The sequence below is a fragment of the Sorex fumeus genome, unplaced genomic scaffold (genome assembly GCF_029834395.1).
Source record: "Sorex fumeus unplaced genomic scaffold, SorFum_2.1 ptg000061l, whole genome shotgun sequence".
Classification (NCBI taxonomy): domain Eukaryota; kingdom Metazoa; phylum Chordata; class Mammalia; order Eulipotyphla; family Soricidae; genus Sorex; species Sorex fumeus.
Window position 1 is genome coordinate 41243490 of NW_026606118.1, and position 12102 is coordinate 41255591.

The window sequence follows — 12102 nt, forward strand, 5'->3', positions numbered from 1 at the left end:
TTTTAGGACTACCATCTGCTCTACAGTACAATGTAGAGGGATTATCAGTGTGTGTGTGGGGGGGGGGGGTGTTGAGGGGGAATTATAGGCTATCATGCACATTCTAATATTAATCATTTTGGGGCTGACCAGAAAGATAGCACAGCGGTTAGTTCACTTGCCTTGCATGTAGTCAATCCAAATTCGGTCGATTCCCAGCACAGAATAAAGTCCCCAAAACACAACCCAGAATGATTCCTGATCACAGATCCAAGAGTAGAGACTGGCAGGCAAGGCAAAAAGAAATCCTCCTTCCCCTCCACCCCCCCCAAAAAAAGAAGAAAAAAGCACTTTATCAGATTGAATAGTTTTAACCAGCATTCCAATTTATTCTACATACCAAACTGAAGAAATCCAATTTATCTTTGTGTTCTCCCCCCCTTTTCACCTCAAAGCTATCAACCTTCACATTGTTTGGTTGAAAACAGCATGAAAAACAACAGATTTTTTTTTTTTTAAAATGTAAGTGTGGGAAATTTTGTGTGTGTTCCTATATTCTCACAAATAAAAGAATATAAAATGCTACAACAAAGATAATAGAAACAGATGATCTCTGGCCTGCCTGTCTGGTTATTTTTCTGTAAAGCAGATAATGTCAGTTGCCTTCATAATTAATTCCTATTAATTTGATCCTGTTCCAATTTGAATCCTGCCTCCTCCCCCCACCAAAACGAAAGAAAGTAAAATATGCCAAGATCTTTTATTAACATATCATAGATGTTCTTTTCATTATAAATCAAACTAAATAGGTCGTGATTGCTTAATCAGTATGCAAAGTACTGCCTCTGGGAATCACCTGTGTTCCTCTGACAGCTAAACTTCCTTTCAGTGTCTTGGATTCTTATTTTATCCAACCTAACCCATTTCCTCATATCAAAATTTTCATCATATGAAGTACAGAGCATGCTCTAGAATAGATGGGCACTAGTAATAGGGAACTCATGACTTTGGGGGACTAGATTATGTTATCACCATTTTCCAACATCTCCCTTTGTTCAGCAACCAATAATCAAGGGTGGGAAGAAAGTATTCTCCAGAAATTATGTTGTTGATACATATTTGCCTCTCTTTCAAGAAGATGACTGATTCTTCCTTACAGAGGACAGTTTATATCATTTCCAAAGTCGATCATCATTCCTCCCTATTAGATAATCTCTGATGAAATGTCATCCAGTTCCTTGACTCAGTGCAACAAGTCAATGACTCCTTAATGTCTTTTGTAGGGACTTTTCTTCCAATTTACCCTCTTAGTACATTAACTCATTTGCCGATTAGACATTTCATAATTCCATAACCGACACAGAATTCTTGGGATTCCCAACCAGAATTTTGTCTCAGAACAGAAAATATGTCTGCAGGGTCTTATTTCATACACATTAACATTGGATCCTCACTAATTTATAGGAAGGAATATGATCTCATTTCATGTGTGCAAGGGGCCTGAATTCCAACCCAAGCAATTCAAAAATTCAAATTCAAAACCCTGTGACATGTATTGACAATAAAATGATGCTGACTGATCAATAAGTTGATGTAACTGAAGCAAGGGGACTTAGTAGTTTATATGATTACATGAATTTCAACAAACACATACCAGAGAAGAATGGAAGAAAGCCTAATTGTGCCAAGACCCCAAAGTTTACTGATAATATTATCTGAAGGCATATAAATATAGGAGTTGAACTTAATGATTGTTACGCACTTTGGAATTTACACTCATGGGTCTCTAAGCATATGTTTTGGCTGCTAATGCTCGAAGCTCTGACAGAAAAGCAGTCCTTCTCTTCCTGACAAGCCAAACTTAACAGGTAAATTCAAGACCCCAAACTCTGTAGACGCTTATCTCTCAAACCTCATCCTGGTGGACTCCTTTAGGGATGACTGAATAGCAGAGTTATATTCTTATAATGTGGATTACCCTCTATAAAGCAAGTTACAATTATATGTGACCAGCAAGAATGGTAAATGAAAAAAACCTCATCACCTACATGGAAGTTAGCACCCTGAGATCCGAACTGACCTCTACAAGATCCTAACTCTAAGTCCCCATTGTCACAAGCAGGGCAATACTTATACAATACCCCAAAAGAAAGATCTTAGTCACATTAAGTTGATTAATGTCCTTTATTCCTCAATCCCCAAAATATTGAAATTACATTGATCAGCACTAAATCTATCCCATCTTTATCTACTCCTTTCCTTCATCATCCTCACCTCTGGATGACTACAATCATCTCATAAATAATTTTCTAGTTCCTACTCCTGCCCTCTTCAATCTCTTTTACACAAAGTGATCAGAATGATTCTTTAAAAAGATAAAATGTGGGGCTGGAGTGACAGCACAGCGGGTAGGGTGTTTGCCTTGCACCTGGCCAACCCAGGCTCAATAATTCCCAGCATCCCATGTGGTCCTCTGAGCACCGCCAGGAGTGCAGATCCAGGAGTGAACTCTGTGCATCGCCGGGTGGGTATGGACCCCCCCCCAAAAAAAAAGGTAAAATGTTTAATTCAAACTTTTTCAATAGTATCCAAAACCTTTGGAATAAAACTCCTACTCTTAACCCTTGGTCTGGGACACCACAGAGACTGGAATGGAATTCCTTATCGCATTCCACACATAACACTTCCTTTTGGCTCCTGAAACCTGTAAAGCTGGTTAGTTCTTGCCTTGAGCACTTCACAAGTTTTGCTTGGGCCTGAAAACTTGCCCCAATATCCTCACAATTCTGGATCTTTCCTGTCATTCCAGTCTCAGTCAGAGTAGCCTCCAAGGACAGGCTGCCTCTGACAGGAACATGGCGGAAACAGTTACTTCCTACTCTGCCAACTCCCTCTGTCCCATTCTTATCGTAGCACTCCGTGATAGTTCATGGTTTGTTATGTTTTTTTTTTTTTGCTCTATTTCCTTTCAACACTCAAAGAGAATAGGAAGTTAAACTACTGCATGAAATTTTATATCCTGAGGGCTCAGAATAGCCTCTGGGTAATAAAACCTAAAATAGATACCCATGAATATTTAGCAAATAAATACTCCAATCCCTTTAATGGCATTCTGCTGTCTGTGGATAAAGAATAACACTAGTATAACAGATGCCATGTGGTCCTGTGCAATATGACCCCTGCCCCTTCTCTGGCTAGCTCAATACCCAAAAGTTACCAAACAATTTTCCTGGGGAGGAGCCAGGAACAGGCAATGCCCCCAAGAGAGACCCCTGACTTCAGTGCCTGCTTACATTCCATACCTGATATATTTAGTCCCATCCTTCAGAGGCTTGCTTAAAAACCTTGAGAACCTTTCCTTGAGACCCAAGGTACACTTCAGTCTCCTGAGGGCAGTCACGTAATACACTACATTTCCCTTCACATTACTTTTTTTATTTATCCAAGAAGTGATTTGTGTAATAGCATAAATAGAAACAAAAATATATTTCTCTCTTTCTGAATACGCTAGGAACTCCATAACTCTAGGGAGTAAATGTCTTCTATTTATCTAACAATAACAAAAATGCTAAGAATGCTGCCTGACTGCAAAACCAATTTGTTTTTCAAACACAGGAAAAACACAAATTATTGCTTTGGTCAAGGTCGTTTAGGTCAACAACAGAGGGCATATCTGATGGTGGAGCTGTATCATTTAGCTTTATCATAGTATACTGAATACTATAATACTTAGGGTTGTGCAAACACACTTTATAATGCTCACACAATGACGGAATTTCTCAGAACACATCCTGTTATTAAGCGACACGCTATCAGAGATGTCATGGCTAAACATATTCCTTGAACGTGCCCCAGGATAACTCTGAATTTTCTACTTCTGCCAACCCACCCCCATCAGACTTGGAGGAAGCCTGCCTACTGCCAGGTAGCCTCGCCTTCCTGTCCTCAACAACAGAATTCCTGCTCCTCCATTCGATTCTCTCATTTCTGAAATGTGGTTAAAGAGGTCGTGGAGACATATTCTGCCTGGTAACTACAGCCCAGAAGAAGATGAAGATCGGTGTGACATGAATCCCTTGAACCTGGATTAAAAACAAAGGCAAACAGACTGAGGGTATTGGAGACTGCTCAGCCTCACATTCCCAGGGTCCTTATTTTGATATAGGAAGCTACATTGCAAAGACAGAAGCCAAACTTACCGCTATACAAGTTAATTTAATTTAGTGCTCAAATTTAATTATGCTTTTTAGGAGATTATTCATATGGCACTGTACAGAATAAGTTTATATATTTTAAATTGATAAATAACAACATTTGGTCATTTATGTTGGTCTATAATTTCCATCATCAGGTTGGGAAAAGTTGGTGAGTCCCTGGAGATAAGCTGATGGGCCTTCCCGGGTCCATCGTATCCTACTCTGGACTGTGTCCTGATGCTATATGAATGAGAACTTGGGAGCACAAAGGCACAGATAATTAGCCCAAGACTCAGAGCTAGAGAGATAGCTCAATAAGCCAAGAATATGGGCTGCACATAGGACACCAGAATTCGATCCCCAGGACTACATGGTCCCCTGAGTACCAGGGGGAGAGAGCCCTAAGCACCATGAGGTATGGCCCGTAAAACGAACAATAGAATTGTGAGGCTGTTCCTGGGGGGAGAACATTCCCCTCCCACCTTAAACTAAAGAACCACAAGTGGAGAGACCCAGGATCATTTTGGATCTAACACAGTACACTAAAGGATATCTTCACATAGGTACAAGTGTGTGTGTGTGTGTGTGTGTGTGTGTGTGTGTGTGTGTGTGTCAGTGCGCGCGCACGCACACACACAAATGTATTTATATATTTCCATTATCTCAGATGGCTTTAAAACTATAAATTTTCAGGGCTGGAGTGATAGCACAGCGGGCAGGGCATTGCCTTGCACACGGCCGACCTGGGTTTGATTCCCAGCATCCCATATGTTCCCCCGAGCACTGCCAGAGTAATTCCTGAGTGCAAAGCCAGGAGTAACCCCTGACCATTGCCGGGTGTGACCCAAAAAACAAAAATAAATAAATAAATAAATAAAATAAAACTATAATTTTTCAAAAATAGTAAGAATGGAAAACAAATTCCCAAATTAAAAAGGTACAGGAGTTTTAGGGGTTGAAGTGATAGAATCTGATAGGGTATTTGCCTTGCACACAGCAAACCTATATTCACCACCACATATGGTTTCCTCTGAGCCCCACCAGGAGTGATTCCTGAACACAGAGCAAGGAGCAAGTCCTGAGCACCTCCAGGTGTGGCCCCCCCCCAAAAAAAAAGGTCTGACTGAAAAGAGCATTTTGGTGGATAAGACTTAAGTTCCTGAAGCTATTTTATAGTCAGTTTCAAATGCAATGTATTTAATGATATTCATATTTATATCTTTTGCTCCTTGAGAAAAGTTTTTCTAGTCCCGAATACACAAAGCTGTGGAAACAAAAGCAGAATGGCCAAATGGTAGCTCAAGCAATTTTTAAAATTCAGTTGATATACTTACGCAGTGGTAGTTTGCATGTCATGCCAACTTTTGCTGAAGTTCTGCTTTAATTCATTCATCAGGTTCATGCCGAGTTTTTGTTTTATTTCAACCAGATGTCTTTCTTTTGCTGATAAAACTTGTCGAAGAGTAGTGATTTCGTCTTCCAACTTCATGCGGGTAGAAAAAGGTGGGAAATATGTTAGAACAAGAGAAAAGTACATATATAAAAAGTTCTACTTTCTCCTGCTTCTGCTTCCTCAGGCCCATACTTGGCTGGAGCAAATATGTCATATGTAGATGAAAAGTTAATAAAAAGTCAAAGAAACAGGAACTCCCAAAACTCTTTCTATGAGATACGCATTATTCTGACACCAAAAGCAGCCAGAGTGCATACTATAAAAAGAAATGTTATGAACCTATATTTAGTATAGGTATGGATGCAAAGATCAATGTATAAATCGCAAAGATGCAAATATAGTTGCAAAGATCCTAAATACATATTAGAAAATCAAAAACAATAATCATCAAAAAGATCATATACTCTAATGAAGTGGAATTCATCCCTGACGCCATAATGATTTAATATATGCAAGTCAATCAACACAATAACACAGCATATCAATACAAGGAAAAGTACAAATCATATGGTCAAATGGAGAGGAAGCATATGATAAGCTCCAATGCCCATTCATGATTAAAAACTCAATAAAATGGAAATAGAAGAGAACTTTCCTCAATATAGTTAAAGTCATTTGCCTCAAACACACAGTGAACATCATACTCAATGGTGAAAAACTAAACATCTCCCTTCTAACTTCAAGCACAAGACAAGGTTGCCCATACTCACCACCAATATTCAACATAGATAGTGATTGGGTAAGATAGTGATATTAAGAGTATCCCAATCGTAAAATAAGTCAAACTATCACTATTTACTGATAACATGACACTAAGAAATTCCTGAAGATGCTACAAAAAATAACTCCTATAGAAAATAAATTTATGCAGTAGTGTAACAGGCTAAAAAATATCAACAGAAATCTATTACACTCTTATCTGCAAATACTAGAATACATGTAGCCCTGTAGCACTGTCCTCCCATTGTTCATAAATTTGCTCGAGTGGGCCCAGTAACGTCTCCATTGTGAAACTTGTTTCTGTGTTTGGCATATCAAATACATCACGGGTAGCTTGCCATACAAGATACTCTCAATAGCTTGCCAGGCTCTCTGAGAGGAGTGGAAGAATCAAACTCGGGTGCAAGGCAAATGCCCTACCCACTGTGCTATTGTTCCAGTAAATTAAAATCCCATTCACAGTTGTGCCTACAAAAAAAAAAAAAGAATCAAGTAGCTGGAACTCAGCTTAATGAAAGAGAGGGAAAAAAACATAATTCACTTCTAAAAATTTAAATGAGGAATGGAAGCGTATCCTCTGCTCAAGGATTAGAAGGATTAATATCGTCAAAATGACATTCCTACTCAAAGTATATACAGATTCATGCATTTACTATAAAAATGCCCATCCAATTTTTAAAAGATATAGACCAAAGGCTGGCAAAATTTATATGGAGTATACAACCCCCAGCCCAACACCTACACACATACACAGCCAAAGCAGTCCTCAGAAAAAATAAGATGGGAGATATTTCTTTCCAATATTTTATTATTAAGCTATAGTAATCAAGACAGTGTGGTACTGGGATAAGGATAGATCCCAGACCGACAGAACTGAACTGAGCCCCAGAGACTCTCAGGAATACTTGGCCATCTAATCTTTAACAAAGGAGCTAAAATTATGAAGTAGACTAAGGAAAGCATCTTCAGCAAATAGTGTTGAGAAATCTTGTCAGTTATATGTTGTTGTTGTTGCTGTTGTTGTTTTAAAAAAAAGAACTCAGGGCCATATCTCATACCATGTATAAAAGTCAACTCAAAATGGGTTGAAGACTTTAATACCAGACCTGATTCCATAAACTATATTGATGGAAATATAGGCAGAACTCTTCATAATTGAATCTAAGAGATATCTTTAATGATTTGGTTTCACTGGCCAAGCTACGAGAGGATAGAAAGATAGTACAGAGATTAAAATGACTCACAGAATCAGACTTGTGAGTGGGAATCAAATAGGGGAGGAAGAAAGTAGGGTGGAGGGAAGTGTACACTGGTGAAGGGACAGGTGGTGAAACACTGCATACCTGAAACCCAATTATGAATAACCCAGTGACAAAATTTTAAAAAAGAAGTAACTAAAAGAGTAAGGCTTGAACTTTTAAATGACACAGCAATTCAATTTCTTGGCATCTACCCCAAAGGCCCAAGAGTCCTTTTCAAAGAAACATTTGTGATATTTTATTCATTGTAGCACTATTCATCGTAGTCAAAATCTGGAAACAACCCAAGTCCAAGAAGAGATGATTGGATTTAAAAAAAAAAACTATGGCACACATCATACACTCTGCCATAAGGAAAAACAAATCATGCAATTGTCTGCTACATAGATGGATCTAAAGAATACTATGCTGAGTGAAGCCAATCAGAAGAAGGATAAATGCACAATTATGTCTTTCATATGTGGAATATAATGATATGTAGTAAGGTAGAAACAAATGGCCAAATACAACAGAATCTGAGAACTGATCAAAAACAGCTTACCGGGACTGGAGCAATAGCACAGCAGGTAAGGTATTTGCTTTGCACGCAGCCGACCCGGGTTCAATTCCCAGCATCCCATATGGTCCCCTGAGCACTGCCAGGAGTAATTCCTGAGTGCATGATCCAGGAGTGACCCCTGTGCCTCGTGGGGTTTGACCCATAGAGTAAAAAACAAACAAACAAAAACAGCTTGCCATGGCAGCAATATGGAGGAGAGAGGGGAAGAAGCAGGGATAAGGGTAGGGAGGCCCCTGAGACAGTGGTAGAGGGAAATAAACACTGGTGGAGAATGTGGGTTTGAAATGCTGTATATCATAAACAGTGGCGAAATCGTGGTGACTGAAATAAAATTTTAAAAATAAATAGATGTTTTCATTTTTGTCAGTGTTGTTTTGTGGTACTAGGGATTGAACCCAGAACCTCACACATTCAAGTTCTGTATTGTTGATTGAGCTATAACCACCATCCTTCGGTGTCTTAGTTTAATGATTGCAAAAATAATTATTGATCCTTGTAAAAACATAGGTAATGGTAAAGGCCCTCCCGTTGTTCGTCGATTTGCTTGAGCGGGCCCAGTAACGTCTTCATTGGAGACTTTGTTGTTACTGTGTTTGGCATATCAAATACATCACGGGTAGCTTGCCAGGCTGTGCTGTGCGGGCGAGATACTCTCGGTAGCTTGCCAGGCTCTCCGAGAGGGTCGGAGGAATCGAACTCGGGTCGGCCATGTTGGCTGCGTGCAAGGCAAGCGCCCTACTGCTTGAAATAACATAGCACTGCATTTAGCACTGTCCTCCCGTTGTTCATCAATTTGCTCGAGCAGGCCCAGTAACGTCTCCATTGTGAGACTTGTTACTGTATTTGGCATATTGAATACTTCACGGGGAGCTTGCCAGACCCTCCAAGAAGGGCGGGGGAATCGAACCCGGGTCCACCGGGTGGCCATGTGCAAGGCAAACACCCTACCCGCTGTGCTATGGCTTCAGCCCAGAATAAAATAAAAACAGAAAAATTAAAATCAAATGTAATTTATTAGGAAGTAGTCACACAGAAAGAAGGACTAAAAGGGCTCCTGTGATACAAGAAGGAAAACACCCATAAGCACAACAAACACTTACAGAAGGATGGCACAAAACCCCATGACAATAATCTCTCTCATGGGAGACGAACACCCAAGAATAGTTAAGTACCAGAAGGTCTGCTCCACGGCCTGGAAGACGGCAGCACATGCTGGGGAAAAAGGTAGCTCAGATAGAGAAGGGAACACCAAGTAAAGGGAGTTTGGAGGATTCGCTTGGGATGTGAGATGCGTGCTGAAAGTAACTATAGACCGAACACGATGGCCACTCAATATCTCTATTGCAAACCACAACATCCTAAAGGAAATAGAGAGCAAATAAGAATGCCCTGCCACAGAGATGGGGTGGGGTGGGGTGGAGGGGATGGGTTGGGGTGGGGAGGTGGGAGAGCTACTGGGATCATTGGTGGTGGAGAATGGGCACTGGTGGAGGGATGGGTACTCAATCATTGTTTAACTGAAACCCAAGCATGAAAGTTTGTCATTCTACAATTGTACCTCATGATGTTTCACTAATAAAAATAAATAAATAAATCTTTTTAAAAAAGGAAGCAGTCACACATACTTAATTTTCTTGTCACCTCAAATCTTTCAAACATTCTAAAAGTGTACATATATATTATATTTTTAAAAAATTCTGGACTCACACCCAAGTAGTACTCAGGGGCTACCATGGTTTTGTGCCCAGGAGTGACCACCGACACCTCTTGGGGGACCTTATGTGGTGCCAGGTACCTGAACCCGGGTCAGAAAGATACCGTTTACCTTGTACTATCTCTCTAACCCTGTACATACATTTTTAAGTAAGATTAATGTTATGCTATGTCACATTGTAAACAACTTCTATTGCAGAGTCAAGTATCAGTATGCTTTGGTTATTTTGTGCTGACCATATATATCTTTATTGGTTCAGGCATGCATCAGACAGACACTAGTTTTACCATGCTAGTGTTTTTTCCAGGGAGAAACAAAGGTTTAGAGGGAGTAATATATGTTTCTTTTGTATGTCTGAAAGGCAGTGTTTTATATTGCTTTTTCTATTCAACATTTTTATTTATTTATAATGAGTATATACTGAACTACACATACTTCAAGTGCATTCCTGTAAGTTTTGACATATATATTCACCACTATAATCATAATAGTGTACATATCTGTCATCTCTAAAAATCTAATTCAACTTTTAATACCTCTCCACCTCTCTCCTTCTCTCTTCTTCATTGCTTCCTTCCCATACAATGATATTTCTTTCACTACAATTTAATGTGCTTTTTCTAGAAATATATATATATACAAATTGAACCTTACAGCATATATTAATGTTTCCCCAATTTTGTTGACTCAAATTTCTTAGAGATTCATCTATGTTGCTGCATTATAAATGGTTCTCTTTGTATTGCAGAGTTCCATTGTACACACTTATCATGGCTTTATCTAAACACCTGTTCAAGAACACTTGATTTTGGCAGATTCAAATAAGGTGCTGTGGATATTTGTGTGCAAGAATATAAATGAATATTTTTTTCCTTCTCCAATGTTGCAATATTGCAAACATCCAGCATTGTAAAATTGTTCTTGCAAATGTTATTTCTAATAACGGAGTTTTGTAAAATACCTAAATTTTACCGAACATTGCTATATCCCATGTAAATAAATTTTAAAACTCCCCAAACTCGTGAATTTTAATTGTCATAATTTATGATTTATTACTATAGTAAAATTTCTTACTCTTACTCTTATATGTTTATTTTCTAAAATATAAAAATCTTGAGAGCTTTGTTGTAAAACCAGAATAGACTCATTAGCCTTCCCTTGGGATCTCACAAGCACAATGGTAATAAAAGCCTAATTCTCTTACATTTCCTAATTTTTAAAAACTGGAGCAACTGTGTCTCATTTACATTCAGAGTGATCTCTGCTTCTGACTACAGACCACACCACTCACCCTGTCAAGTCATCTTGCAAATGTGTGTGTGCCTTTGGTCACCAGAGACATGACTGCCTGAAAAGCACCTGCAAAAGTATACCTACATTTGCAAAAATATTTTCACTTCTGCAAGACAGACTTTGTAGCAGAAGTGAATAGGCAGGAATAATATGAACCTTCATACACATAAATGATGACAAGGAAAACAGGCAGAAATACTGCAACATACTTAACAGAAAAGAATAATATCTTGCGTTTTTAATATCAGCAAAAATCCTAGAGATCTAACTTATTCTTCTTTTCATGCTCATAATTTTTTTTACTAATAGAGATCTTTCTAAATCCTTCTAAAATGTCCTTTTGCAGGGGGATGGAGTTGTTAAAATCAAAACATTGTATTTTCTTTTCTTTCTGTTTGCTTTTTTTTTTTGTACTTAGCAGTACTCAGAGGCTACTGTCCACACTGTGTTCAGGGGCCACTCTCGGTGGTGTCTGGCAGACCATGCTGTACTAGAAATTAGATATAAGCTCCTGCATGCAAAACAGGAAGTTGCCCTGTTGAGCTATTTCTCGGACCTCAAAATTTTTATTTCCTGATGCACATGGATATTAGTAAACCTACATGAACTCATTACTGCAAAAGGAGTACACTCAGGGACCACTAAAGAAATAAGGCTTTCAGTTTCTCCAATAAATAAGAACATGCTGTTAGTTTAAAAACAACCCCCTCTATTCTTTTACAATCATATCACATTCCAGTTATTCATTTTCAGTAATGTACCTCTCTGCATTTAATCTGTCTAGTCTTTCCCCAAGTGGTATCTCTAGCTCTCCCACCACAGAAACCGCTTAGAATTCTGATGCGTATTTTATGGAAAATAACCAGTTAATGGAGCTGGGGTTTCCTTTTGATCTGGTCCATACATCATGCCTTTAGGTAAAACTAGAT

General features: G+C 38.8%; 1 protein-coding gene across 5 annotated transcripts in view; it reads right to left on the reverse strand.

Annotated features, from left to right (window-relative positions):
- Nucleotides 1-12102, reverse strand: part of TPD52L1 (TPD52 like 1) — a 107907-nt gene that overhangs the window by 20894 nt on the left and 74911 nt on the right. For all 5 annotated transcript variants that reach the window (XM_056126073.1, XM_056126071.1, XM_056126076.1 and 2 more), the window contains exon 3: nucleotides 5510-5658. In XM_056126073.1, the coding sequence (XP_055982048.1) occupies nucleotides 5510-5658 (149 nt within the window). The remainder of the gene's footprint in view (nucleotides 1-5509; nucleotides 5659-12102) is intronic.